Source organism: Hetaerina americana, unplaced genomic scaffold, assembly GCF_022747635.1.
Source record: "Hetaerina americana unplaced genomic scaffold, ioHetAmer1.1.p SCAF_98, whole genome shotgun sequence".
In the NCBI taxonomy this organism is placed as follows: Eukaryota; Metazoa; Arthropoda; class Insecta; order Odonata; family Calopterygidae; genus Hetaerina; species Hetaerina americana.
In genome coordinates, this window is record NW_027287627.1 from 898,146 (window position 1) to 911,736 (window position 13,591).

General features: G+C 35.1%; 1 protein-coding gene across 1 annotated transcript; it reads right to left on the minus strand.

Annotated features, from left to right (window-relative positions):
* Positions 1-2,741: 2,741 nt before the first annotated feature.
* LOC139699918 (zinc finger protein Paris-like) lies at positions 2,742-9,347 on the minus strand. Its single transcript, XM_071598332.1, has 3 exons — positions 9,276-9,347; positions 3,760-3,810; positions 2,742-3,090 (listed from the first exon to the last, which is right to left on the minus strand). Exons 1-3 carry the CDS (start codon positions 9,345-9,347, stop codon positions 2,752-2,754), a joined length of 462 nt encoding a protein of 153 aa, XP_071454433.1. The 3' UTR covers positions 2,742-2,751.
* Positions 9,348-13,591: the final 4,244 nt, after the last annotated feature.

Sequence of the window (13,591 nt, forward strand, 5' to 3'; positions counted from 1 at the left end):
GAGATATAATTTTCCTTATTTAAAATTAAAAAAAAACGGAAATGTGTTCCCAAAAATTAATGCATTAAATTGAGCTATGTCAAAAACGAATACATCTTTGGGTTTGACACAATCTTTCGCTGCATTTTCTCTAAAATGGATTTTAAAATGTTTTCTAGAACATAATAAGTAATCTTACAGATAACATTCCGAGTGACCTGGAATAATTTTTCCATCTATTCGAATACCTTTTTTGGTTTTGGCTGGTCATCGCCAAGGTTGGTGATATTCCCTGTCTTTCTCCGTACAGGCATTAGTTGTGCATAAACCATAATCTTCCTCCTCATCACCATCTCTTCCATTGCACTGTATTGCATAACTCTATGCAGTCACTATCATGGGTTTTCCTGCAGTAAAACACACCCTATTATGTCTTCTATGTGATGGTATATTATGTCAATTTATTCCTCCTTATGATTGCTCAGAGGCATTAAGACCTGATCAATAAACAAGTCTGTCTGTCTGTATGTAGAAGCAAGGAATTTGGTGAGTGTCTATGTATAATGTTGTGTGTGTATGTATAATAATGTGTACACAATTAACCATCTGCACATTAAATCTAGCCTATTCAAGGTAAAACTTTCCTTGCAACATTTTCAGAGTATAAAAATCATTCGCATTGACTGGGATTTGAACCCAGACCTCTCAATATCCAGTCGAGTTCTTCAGCCACTTAAACTACCAAGGCGTCCTTTTAAACTCTGAAATTTAAGGGTTTTTAAAGGAACAAGATGTTGTTTTGAATTACCGTGCATACAATGTCACAGGCATTGGTATTTGTGTGCAATGTGCCACATCCCACAAGCCAACTTTAAACACTTATGGTGTTTACACATTCACAAATTTCAATGACACTGGGGGAGATGCCGCTACAATCTGAAATTGTTGCATTAAAATGCGAATTAGCAGATGACTCTGTTAAAAGTTACTTTTGCGGCATCTCCTTCAGTTTCTTTGGAATAAAACTATCCTTTTTATTTTCTTGAAAACCCTCTTTTATCTTGATGGTTGCACTTGGTTGTTTGTTATGCTTTCATTCCTCCTAATGTTTTTTGACCAATGGGGAATTCAGTTCCTATTTTTCTTTTTGCAAAAGTTGTTAAGAGAATATTAATACTTCCATTACTCATTATTGTTCTATGAAAACACATCTCTCTCTGAAATGAGATCTCACTCTATCTGTAATGTTTGTCTTCCAGGACCCATTGGAAGATAGAGATGTTTCATTATCCTTTAATAAGGAAGTGGATATTAACCCTTTGCGGTCCAACGTCGAGTCAGACTCGACAGTCTCAGCGTAAATATCTGGTCCAACGTCGAGTCAGGCTCGACAGAGCTGAGTGCGGCATTTATACGCCTTATCAGTATGGTTCTACCATCTGGTATCATTTGGTTGTACTTCTTAGACCTACTTAAACCTTTCTGCGTGTCTTTCTTGGATGTAATACCTTTTAAGCATGTGAATACAATGAAACACGTGATGTTCAATTTTGCGTAGTTTACGATCATAGCTGATGCAATTGAGCCATGGTTGACTTTATTTTTCAGTGTTTTCCAACTAACTTTGGAGGTTTCCGCAACCTATAGGTTAGTTCTTTTGTAAAATTACCTAATTATTAGAATGTATTATTATTCCGTTCCAAATATTGCGCACATTATGCATAGTAAAGTCAGTTTTTGTTGTTTTTTATACCAGTGATTCATTTCTATGGATTTCATCTACAAGCTCTCTTCTTATTTTTAGTGGTTCAAAAATGGATGAAGATGAGATAAGAAAAGAAATTTATGCTGATAGTAGTGACAAAGATGACTATATGTGTGATGTTGATGACGAGTTTGCAGATTTGTCTAGTGAAAAAGATTGCAGCTTCGGGAATGATTTGGATCAAATTGTGACGTTAAACGGGTTGTTTCTTTGCTCAGTACTTGGAGCACATCATCTTCGGAGGCTGTTTCAAGGAAAGCAAAGGGAACTTGTCAGATTCAAGAGGTTGAGAAGCCAAGTGTCGTTGTGCGATATACAAAAAATATGGGCGCAGTGGACACTGCAGATCAATATACCTCTTCCTACTGCTTCCTTTGAAAGACTCTAAAGTGGTGGGGAAAGCTGTTTTTCTGGGGCATGGAGGTATCAATAATAAATGGGTATATCCTTTACCAGGAAAACTGCAAGATTCAAAATAAAAAACCTATAAGTCACCTAAGATTCAGGAGGCAGTTGTTGATGGAGCTAGTTTGCAACTTCAGCCAGGGAAATTCTGCAACCAAGAGAGGAAGAACTTCCGATTCAGACAAGGATCAGAGACTAAATGGGAAGCTACATATAATTGTTCCAAATCCAGAGGGAAAGCACAAAGACTGTCTTGTGTGTTCGAAAAGAAATGTGCCAGGTGGAAGAAGGGAGACAATCTATATATGTGAAACTTGTGACCATAATCCTGGACTACATGTGGGAAATTGCTTCAAAAGATATAACACGCTTAAAGATTTTAAAGAATAAATTAAATCATTTGATGTGCTTCACTATAATAAAGAGGAAACTCACATTAAAAAAATGCAAATATGAGCAATAAAATATACAACATTAGCATCTGACGTTTTATTTATTTTTTTCTTAAAATAATTTGGACCAGACTGTTGGTATTCCGAAATAAATATTGGACAGCAAAGAGTTAAATAACTACTCTTAGTAAACCTTTTGGAACATATGATTCACTTGAATGGCTTTTCACCAGTATGTGTCAACATGTGAGTCTTTAAATGACACCTCTGGGTAAAAGTTTTTTGACATATCCTGCACTTGTATGGCCTTTCACCAGTGTGTATTAACATGTGAGTCTTTAGACCACTACTCTGGGTAAAAGTTCTTTCACATATCCTGCACTTGTAAGGCTTTTCGCCAGTGTGTGTCCAGATGTGTGACTTTAGCTGGCTCTTGACAGTAAATGTTTTTAGACACAAATGGCACTTGTATGGCTTGTCAGCAGTGTGTGTCAACATGTGAGTCTTTAGAATACAATTCTTGGTAAAGGTATTGTCACATATCATGCACTTGTATGGCCTTTCACCAGTGTGTATTAACATGTGAGTCTTTAAATGACACTTCTGGGTAAAAGTTTTTTGACATATCCTGCACTTGTATGGCTTTTCACCAGTGTGTGTTAACATGTGAGTCTTTAGATTACTACTATGGGTAAAAGTTTTTTGACATATCCTGCACTTGTAAGGCTTTTCGCCAGTATGTGTCAATAGGTGTGACTTTAGATGGCTCTTGACAGTAAATGCTTTTAGACACAACTGGCACTTGTGTGGCTTGTCACCGGTGTGTGCCAACATGTGAGTCTTTAAGGTAAAATTTCTGGTAAAGGTATTGTGACATATCCTGCACTTGTAAGGCCTGTCACCAGTGTGTGTCAACACGTGCCTCTTTAAAGTACCAATACAAGTAAATACTTTAGAACAGATCTCACATATGTGTTCCCTTCTGTCAGTATGTGTCAACATGTGCTTCTTTAAATGTATCTTTCCAGCGAAACCTTTTAAACACAATGCACATTGAAATGGTCTTTTCCGAGTATGTGTCAACATGTGGATTTTGAGTTTACTTAAATATGGAAAGTTTTTGGAGCAGAATTCACATTGGTGCTTCTTCTCAAGAGCATGCACCAATTTGATATGACTTGCAAGGTCAATTTTTCTCTTAAATGCCTCCAAACAAACATCACATCTGAATTGCATCATTTTCTTAAGGTGCTTATGCATTACATGATCTTTGAGAAGGTCCTTTTGTTCAAATACCTTGTAGCAAGTTTCACACATATAGCTTTGAGAGACTGAAGCATCATCCCCTGCATTAACTTGTTTTTGGTGTTTATCTGAAAGATTTGAAGCATAAGGTAAAGTATATACTCATTAAAAAATAAATACTTCTGATGAAAAAATTGTTTTCACCAGTTTGAATATACTAATTAATGTAAAATTATAATTATAGATATGCATGTTCACAATGAATCACATATGTGTACATGAATTTGCATACAATCGTATGTCTAGTCTTTTCCTGTAGAAATTCATCACTCTATGTATACATTTTAGCAACATCAGCTGTGCTTCAATCCGAGGAACAAAGCATGTCATCAACTAATGCTGACCTGAATTAGGCTTTCTAGCCATTTTGGTTTTACCTTCCTCAGTGGCAAGTGCTTTCCTTTCAAGGCTCTTTTGAGCCAGAGAAACCTAAAGAAGTTACAGGGAGCTAAATTCAGCCTTTCACACTATGTTTAGATCTTACTTGGGGAAAAACATAAGATATTGAAAGTAAAAATGGTTGTTTTGGGTTATTTCATTTATAAGTCCTAAGCAATTAAATTTAAAATCAGAATAATCAAGCAAACAAAGAAATGGCTTGAAAACACAGCAAGATTATTAAAAGATCTAGTCTGAGTAGCTTCATAAATAATATTTAATATGTTCATAAATAATTGCAAAAAAGGGATGACAATATTATCATCCTTTTTGCAATTTATCATACTGTTTTGAATGGCCTTTCAGATATTTTAAATAAAATTCTATAAAGTTAACTCAGTCTTTCCAAAATACATTAATGGTACTGCAAGGGTTAATCAACAATAGTTGTATTACACTAGAAAGTAGCAAAGGTGAAGTGATAGCACAGTCCTCAGCTCCAATTACCTTGTTCCTGCAACACCTCCCATTCCAGTCTTACTTCCATCTGAGGAATTTCAGTATCAAAATCTTCCTTAATGTTTACTTCCTCCTCAGAGGGCATACTTATTTCTGCATCCTCCAAATTATCCTGCAAGATCAAAGAAAAAAATAACAGATTTTTAGGATATCCATGAAAAATGTTTGAATAACAGGTTATTTGTAAAATTAAGATGAAAAAATTGTTAACTGGCATACATTAAATTGTTATAATAAATAATATTTTAGCTAATACCTCTTGAAAAAAATTTTTTCTTCAAATAATTTACTTGCATTGGTTAGGATGATAGGATTAATGAATACAGAGATAATCAGGGACTTGCTGTAAAGTTATCACTCTGTTCTGTTGAGAAACACAAGATAAATAACTACATATGACTACAGGGTGAAAAACTCTTAAAACCCCTTGTTTTAAAAAAATGATGAACAGAAATGACCCTTGAGACATAAGATTTCTATGGCCTCTGTCCAATCTAACGGATTATAAGAATCCATCAAACAAGGCTGTATAGTTTGCAAACATGTAATAACTTCAAATGCATTGTAATTTTGTTTAGGTATTTACCAGTTAGGTAAATTATGGATGGACATAAGTACCAAATAAATATTTTGGGACTGCTAACAAAACAAAATCCAGTGACATACTTTACATTAAGTCCCCCTTCATCTCTGAGTACTTCTACCTCTACTTGGTAAATGATTAGCCTTCTGTTTATCCTATCCATTCTTATTTTCTGCATTTTACTCTAGTTCATCCCAATTCAACCTAACAAATGAGCTTTTGAAATCAACTAGTATTATTCAGGGAAGGCAACCAACAGCCAAGGTCATTTGCACCATAGGGGATGGATAGGAAAGGTTGAAGGGTGGAGAGAAACCCAGCATCGGCATTAGCCAACTCATTATGAAAGGTGCCAATTGGTCTGCAGCTTAACGTCCCATCTAATGGATGCATACTCACTCAACTTCCCTCCACAAAGCACCTTAAATAGGGATTGAGATACCTCTGAAAAATATTCTACACTGCCAGGATTTGAACCCGCGCCCTCAGGGTGGGAAGCCAGTACATTAGCCCCCGCACCATCTTGATCCCCACTGTACTGTCATGTCTTTTTCTTCTTCTTCTTTTCCAGAATCTTTCAATTCATCTATATCTGACTCTAATATAACTTTCCAAGCTATCAACATTCACCCCTAGAAAAATAATTTTCACTCAGTCTGAATGAAACTTACCAACTATCAACAATAACTTTATCTCCAACTGTGGCCTCTGTTCACATGCAAAGTCCTTCATCTCCTTCTGACTCGTTCTGTAGCTTCTGTTTCAACAAGAACACTCCTCTCCATTAAAAATACACCAACCAGCTACTTTACTGTCTCAGAAAAAGTGATTACCCTGAAAAACTGCTGAATACTAAAATTCTCAAACCTTCAACCCAATACACTTCTCTCTTTGAACCAAACTGCCTGAAAAGCCCTTACCTTATCATCACTTCTTTGACCAAATACCATAAAATTTAACAATCTTTGAACTTAGCCTTTACTGTAACTTCTACCCTGCTCAGTATGTCAGTCAATTAAACATCACCCTTTCCCTCTTCTACATAAATAATACAATTTTACCAAAACCATCATGATCCTTATCTATCCCATCCTTAATCAACCTGCTTCCCACTACCAATTTTTGAAGACCACTTCTCTGTTAAGGTGATTAAAAACCTTAAAAAACTGTCAAGCAACAGACAGATAGAGTGCTCCTGTCATTAAAGGCCTTTCAGCCTAACCAATGCATCGAATACCTGGCTACAAATAATAAATTCGTGTTTCAGGGAAAGAACAAATAATATGATTTTTATGTAGAGTTACTAAAGAGAATAAAGAAGGGAACAACTAAGTCATCCCAGCAAACACCCAGCATCACCACAATTCTGACTTACCTGAACAGTCCTTACTTGAAACAAGCTGCCTATTTCCTGTTCTAATTAAATCCTGCCATAACTTTCACACTAACCTAATACATATAATGCTACATAATAGCCATTATCTATCCTAACACTTTGATTTGCTATAGAATCCTGGGCATATCTTATCTCTTCTTAAAAAACTGACAAATCACTACATTTACCTATTTGAATACACCACCTTTATCATGAGCAGTAAATCAATGCTTTTGTCATTTTCATTTGAATAGAGTTGCATATGCAGACCATTGCAATCATCTTATACAACAAAAAGCAGTAGTCTTGTTTATATACACTAATACCATTAAGTAAATAGCATGATATTTACAGCAAATTTACAGTAGAACCAGATTGCTGGTTGGAGCACAATAACTGATGTCCTGCTGTTTCCGCAACTTGAAGAGCACTGTAACTGGTTTTGAAGCATAGCTTAGAGTCCCTCCTACTTACCAACAGTGACTTAAATCCACTCTATTCAATAGGAATGGCATGGGAAATGTGATTGCATTACTTTTGGAATACACCCTGTATATATATATATATATATATATATATATGGGAGAGCATTTAAAGAATTCTGACTCATTCTGCTTCTTATTGACCGAGGGTATTATGGTTATAAGTTTGACCCTATACACAAAATCTGGCAGACAAAATTTATATTAAGTGATCTTTGCCCAATCAGTCTGAGAAAATTGAAATGTTCATTACATTTGTCGATGATAACACCGCTTTGAATCTGAAAAGAAAATTTGATCTAAAGTGTAGATTGATAATTATGCTCCTGAAATGAATAGATGCACTCAGCAAATGACTAGAATCTTCATTTTCCGACCAATGATTATCACCTTCATGCATTGATGAGCCAGTATCAATTTTCAGAGGAACAGAGCATCCACTGGTAGTGTCAATTTCTTCTTTGACAATGATCATGTCATCTTGGACATCCACCTCACTACCGTCAACAGCATTACTGGCGATGGTCTCATCTTCAATCTCTTCCTTTATCTCACAAGGAAACTAATTCAAAGCACATTATTAAACATCATTATTCAATAATGGTATTTTATTAACATTTCAAAATAAGTGATTCAGAGCAAAAAATCTTTTTGGTCAAACTTTGTTATGTAAGTCTTGCTCGAAAATAATTTTGGAATCCGTTATTTCATTAAACAGATAATGATTATGACTTTAGGTCCTTAAATTGCATGCATCTACCTTCATTCAATGGAATAAACATTATCATATTATGGTTCACCATTTCAGTGTAGGTGATTGAAAGGCCAGAGCCAGATACCTATTGCACTTCTTCTCCATGCTTAAGAAAAAAAAACTTAAACTTTCAAGACACTACAATATTAATTTGGAAAATAGAATTGGTTATGATTGCAATGGATAACAGCTCAATTCACTCACCTCAATATTCACTTCATTGCAATCATTCATGGCCATAAAATGCATTCCATGGACTGGTGAATATGGGTTCTTCATCTCAACTGATGCTGTTCCCACGGAATGTACAGCAGATTCCACGGTACTACTTGAAGCCCACACTTTGTCTGATGTACCATCAACCATATGCTCTCTAGGATTATTATTGTCTTGGGTCAGGACATCACTCACCTCCTTATAAACAATAAAAACAGTAATCAAATTCAGTCGGTTTGGTAGGTGATGGTAGCATTCACCCAATACTAAGTCCTTCATGGCATTATGTTAAATTCACCTATTACCGTGGACCCCATTAAGAAGTATAAGGGAATCGAACCCAACCCCACTGTTCGGTAGTGTAAAAATGTCAAATAAGAATGGTTTTTGAATCATTTGAATTATTTTATACATAGATATGACAGGATGATTTGCATATGTCGATTTGGGAGTGGTGAAATGAACAGTAATTTCAACATATTTACTTATTTACTTTTTTACTAACTTTACCAAGCTTACGTGCTCAAATAGTGCACATTTTTGCCACAAATGATAATGCCTGTGATTGATAACAAAGTTATCAATCACAGGCATTATGAGATACAGGAATGAATTGTACAGCATATAAATCAACACAGATGCAACGAAATATATTCTTTTGGGGCAAGATATGATTTTGTTACATCGTTCAAATTAACGGATGCAACTGACCTCTTGTCGATTAGTTAACCAGCCTTCCGTCACAGGATTGAACCCCTTTTGGATACGATTGTAGTAAACAAACAGACACTCTTCACATCGATGCTTAAATAGCCGGAATTCCGTAAGCTTCTCGATACAGTTCGAACAAATCAACCAGGGATAATTTGCATCCTCCACAACCTGATAAAATATATCAAAACATTATTTTGACATTATAATGCTGAAATCTACTCTTGTCTACTAATCACTATAGTTTTCCCCAATACCTTACGTATTCCATGAAATAATTGCTTTTAAGTACAACGAAGATCTTCAAAAAATATTTTAGAAAGGACATCACACATACAATTCACTTACTTTTACATTTATCAAATCCTCTATAGTGTTTTCCAGCATAAATTCCGATTTATTATTCTTATCGAAAATGTTTATCAGAACCCCACCACTATTTAAACACAATCTGCATACCACAAAATCAATTTTATCACACATTATGAACGTTTTAGATTACGTCGGATGATTGACCGGAGAATATAACGTTGAATATATAAACATCTGTCAAAAATTACGTGAAATATTTCGATTATTCACACAATACAACATCAGATATGCTTCGACAACTTGCGATTGGCATTTCAGTCTTCTTATTTTTTCTCCAACACAGCAGTTCATGTGCAAGAGCAAAAGGGTCGATAAAAATGACCGACTCTTTGGAGAAAGAGGATCACAATTCCGCATATTACACAAGTAGACGAATCCCACTCGGTGATTCGCGTCTAATCCAGTAACAAAGTAAATTTAAGGCGGAATAAGTGTGTATGTAAATAGATTTGAGCAGAATGGAGTGTCACAGGTGTCGGACACGGATTAACTGAAGTACCTAACGGTAAATATATGATAACATCGTTCCCAATTTACTTGAATTACTGTTCAAAATTGATAAAAAACCTAAGTAAACAAAAAAAACTTCCCAGCTGGGCACTTGCGTTTGGTTCTTCATCTGTTCATTTTATTTCTGCGGTATTTCTTGTAAATCAAAGCAATGATACGAGTAGAGTCGATCTGAATCTGGGTCAGAACATATGAACATATTTGGGAATTATTAGACGTATCACGAAACATTGACGGTTAAAATTACATTAAGATTATTTTGAGATCTTCATTATCTGAATAACCATGACAAACAACGTTCAATGTTAACTTGACATCGATTCAAATCGTCAGAAAAAGATTCAGTTCGTCAAAGTCCCGTTCCTACGGGTCGAAGATTTATTTTGATGTGTATTCAGGTAGGAATAGAATGAAGAGACGGTTACATGGAACTTGTAATATTTTTAATACACTATATGTGTACAACGCACAATAACTTTCGCTTGTATAAATACTGGGTTATTCTTACATTTAGCAATCATCAGCAAAACGTATCTGAATCTTTTGATCCAGGTCTTTCAAATGAATAATCGGAACATATTAGAACTTTTTAGTTTTTTCGATTTGTATATAATACCAAAGAATGCCGGTCATTCTTCACTAACTAATAAAATTATATAAAACGGAATTATTTTTCCTCCCCTTAATTACTAGATTACATTGAAATACCCAGACATATATCTGATCGGATTAAGATTCTTTTTTCCATATCACTCAATTCCATTGAAGAGTCTTACAGATGAAGTACGGAATGCAATTGTCCAGCTGTTGAGTTGTTTACCTTGAGTTTTCGGCTGTTAAAATAAACTTTAGTTCTATTTCAAGTAAACTGTGACATATTGCAGAATTATTTAGGGTTAGATTGTAAAGTAAATCATTCGGAGTAGTCTAAAACTTTCATAATGTGCGATAAAGCCGAATTTGAAGTTTGCAGATTGTGTTTAAACAGTCGTGGACTGTTGATCAATGTTTTCGGCGAGAATAGTAAATTACAAATCATGCTGCAAAAGACTATAGAAGATTTAATAGATTTCAAAGTAAGTTTAGTTGTCTGTGTTCAGTGCTTAGAATGTTATATGTGTAAAAAATCTTATATGAGATAGAAGTTCGTTTGTATATCGCGTATACTCTTTTGTAAAATAATGGTGATATTAAGACCAGAAGTTTAGTGCGTTATTTGGTGAATATCTGTTTATGAAATATTTAATCAGGTTGTGCAGGATGAAATTCATCCCTGGTTGGTGTTTTCTTCCTGCATGGAGTTACTGACTGAATACCGGCTATTTAAGCGTCGATGTAGCGAGTGTTTGTCTGTTTTCTATGATCGCATGAAAAAGGGGTGCAATATTACGACAAAAGACTTGATAACCAATCGAGAAGAGGTCAGTTGTATTTATTAAATTGAACTATATCAACAAGGAATACTATATTCCTCTATGAAAACGAATCTGCGGGAAAAGAATTTTGTCATCACCTAGGTCATGATCAATGCCAGTTATTAATAAGTGTGCGAATATACCCAATCCTAGAAAGGGGCAAAATGAAAGTTTCTAAATTTTATATTCTAGGAAAATTTGTCACAAGAGATAATTTTCCCCGTTGTAAAAAGTTAAAAAAAAACGGAAATGTATTCAATAAAATTAATGCATTAAATTGAACAATATCAAACACGAATACAGCTTTGAGCTAGAGGGAATCTTTCATTGCATCCTCTCTGAAATGGATTTTGAAGTGTTTTCTTGAACATAATAAGTAATCTTACTGATAACCTTCTGAGTTACCTTGAATAATTTTTCCTTGTATTCGAATGCCTTTTTTGGTTTTGGTTAGTCATCGCCAAGTTTTGTTGTTGACTATCCCCTGTCTCTCTCCAGCAGAACTCAATTTCTTTCTCCCTATATGCATTAGTTGCGCATAAACCATAGTCTCACTCTTCTTTTCCATCTTTTCCGTCTTTCTTCTTTTCCTCCTCATCACCATCTCTTCCATTGCACTGTATTGCATATCTCTTTGCAGTCACTATCAAGGGTTTCCCTGCAGTAAAACACACCCTATTATGTCTTCTATTTGATGCTATATTATGTCAAGTTATTCCTTATGATTGCTTGGAGGCATTGAGACCTGATCAATAATCAAGTCTGTCAGTTCTGTGTACTTCTACCAATGGTATTCTAACTGTCGCTAGGTATATGTTTACTAGGTTTATATTGACTTTTTCATTTCCAATTGTTGCCACCTTGATATTTAGTTTTGCATATTTGTTAGAGCCACTGTTTATCAAGGACATAACTTCTTACCAAATGTTTTTCCAATGAATTGAAAAGGGTTTAATTAAATGTTATCAAGGCAGAATGTTTGTTCTCTTTTAGAATGGGATTGAGGAGAAATATAAGTGTTAGATTGGGGTGTTTTAGGCAGGATACTGAATTTTCAACTAGGAGACTTCAATTGGATTTGTACACACACCGCTATAGTCACTCTATACCATGGACTTGAGCATTTTCAATCTTATTTCGTTACCAGAGTTAATCCTGGGAAACCATTGGTGGCACAGGGAAAGAATTAATCTATTCCCAATTATTAATACACTGCTAATGGCTGAATTTCACATAATGACATGTGGGGGTTAACATTCCGTGAACTATAACATTAACTGCCAAATGGAGGTTCCCATTGATTGCTGTGTTAATGGTTTATAATGAGGAGAGTGATGTCCTCAGCAATGAGAACAAAGGTGCAAAGAGGCTAGGAGAGGATATGGTTTGAGGTATGTAATGCAAATTGTGAACATTCAGTAGTGCTGCAGTATCTCATATCATTCTGCTTGAACAGAAATGATTGATAGAGATGTCAATTATTTCATGAGCACTTGGAAGAATTGGATTACCACTAATAATTACAACAAAGTATTGATCAAGGTTAAAGAATTGAGCTATTATGCAATGCAGTGAAAATAAATGTTGTTTCACAAAGTTTATTACCAAATTATCTTCGAGTGATCAAGTTTTTTACTGCTGTTTCTAGTATTTGCTTAGCTGTAGAGATGTATTGTCCTTATGCTCTTATTTGTAAATGTTTATCATCTGCCATTATGATATTATAACCTGTTTATGCTTTCCATTAGTTGACCACTGAAAATCAGAAAGACATCGATAAGGATGCATTCGCCTTTGACACTGTTGGCAGTAGTGCCATGAATGTCAAAGATGACTTGTTTATTGTAAAAGAAGGGGCTGAGACTTTTAGTTGATGCCCTTTTGCTCCAGAAAGGGATGTAGAACTGCCAATGGTTGCATGAATTCCGGAAGGTGAAAATCATTGGTGCAGTAATATAGAAGCAAAGAATTTGGTGAGTGTTTATATATAATGTTGTGCGTGTATGTATAACAATGTGTACACAATTAACCATCTGCATATTAAATCTAGCCATTTTAAGGTAAAACTTTCCTTGCGACAATTTCAGAGTGTAAAAATCATTTGCATTGATTGGGATTTGAACCCAGATCCCTCAATATCCAGTCGAGTTCTTTAGCCACTGAAGCTACCAAGGTGTCCTCTTAAACTCTGAAATTTTTGGGCTTTTTAAGGAACAAGATGTTGTTTTGAATTATCGTGCATACAATGTCACAGGCATGTCATGTATTGGTGTATGTTGTGCCACATCCCATAAGATTAAAGCCAACTTTTAACACTTATGGTGTTTATACATTGACAAATTTCAACGACACTGGGAGAGATGCCGCTACAATCTGAAATTGATGCATTGAAATGCAAATTAGCAGATGACTGTGTTAAAAGTTACTTTT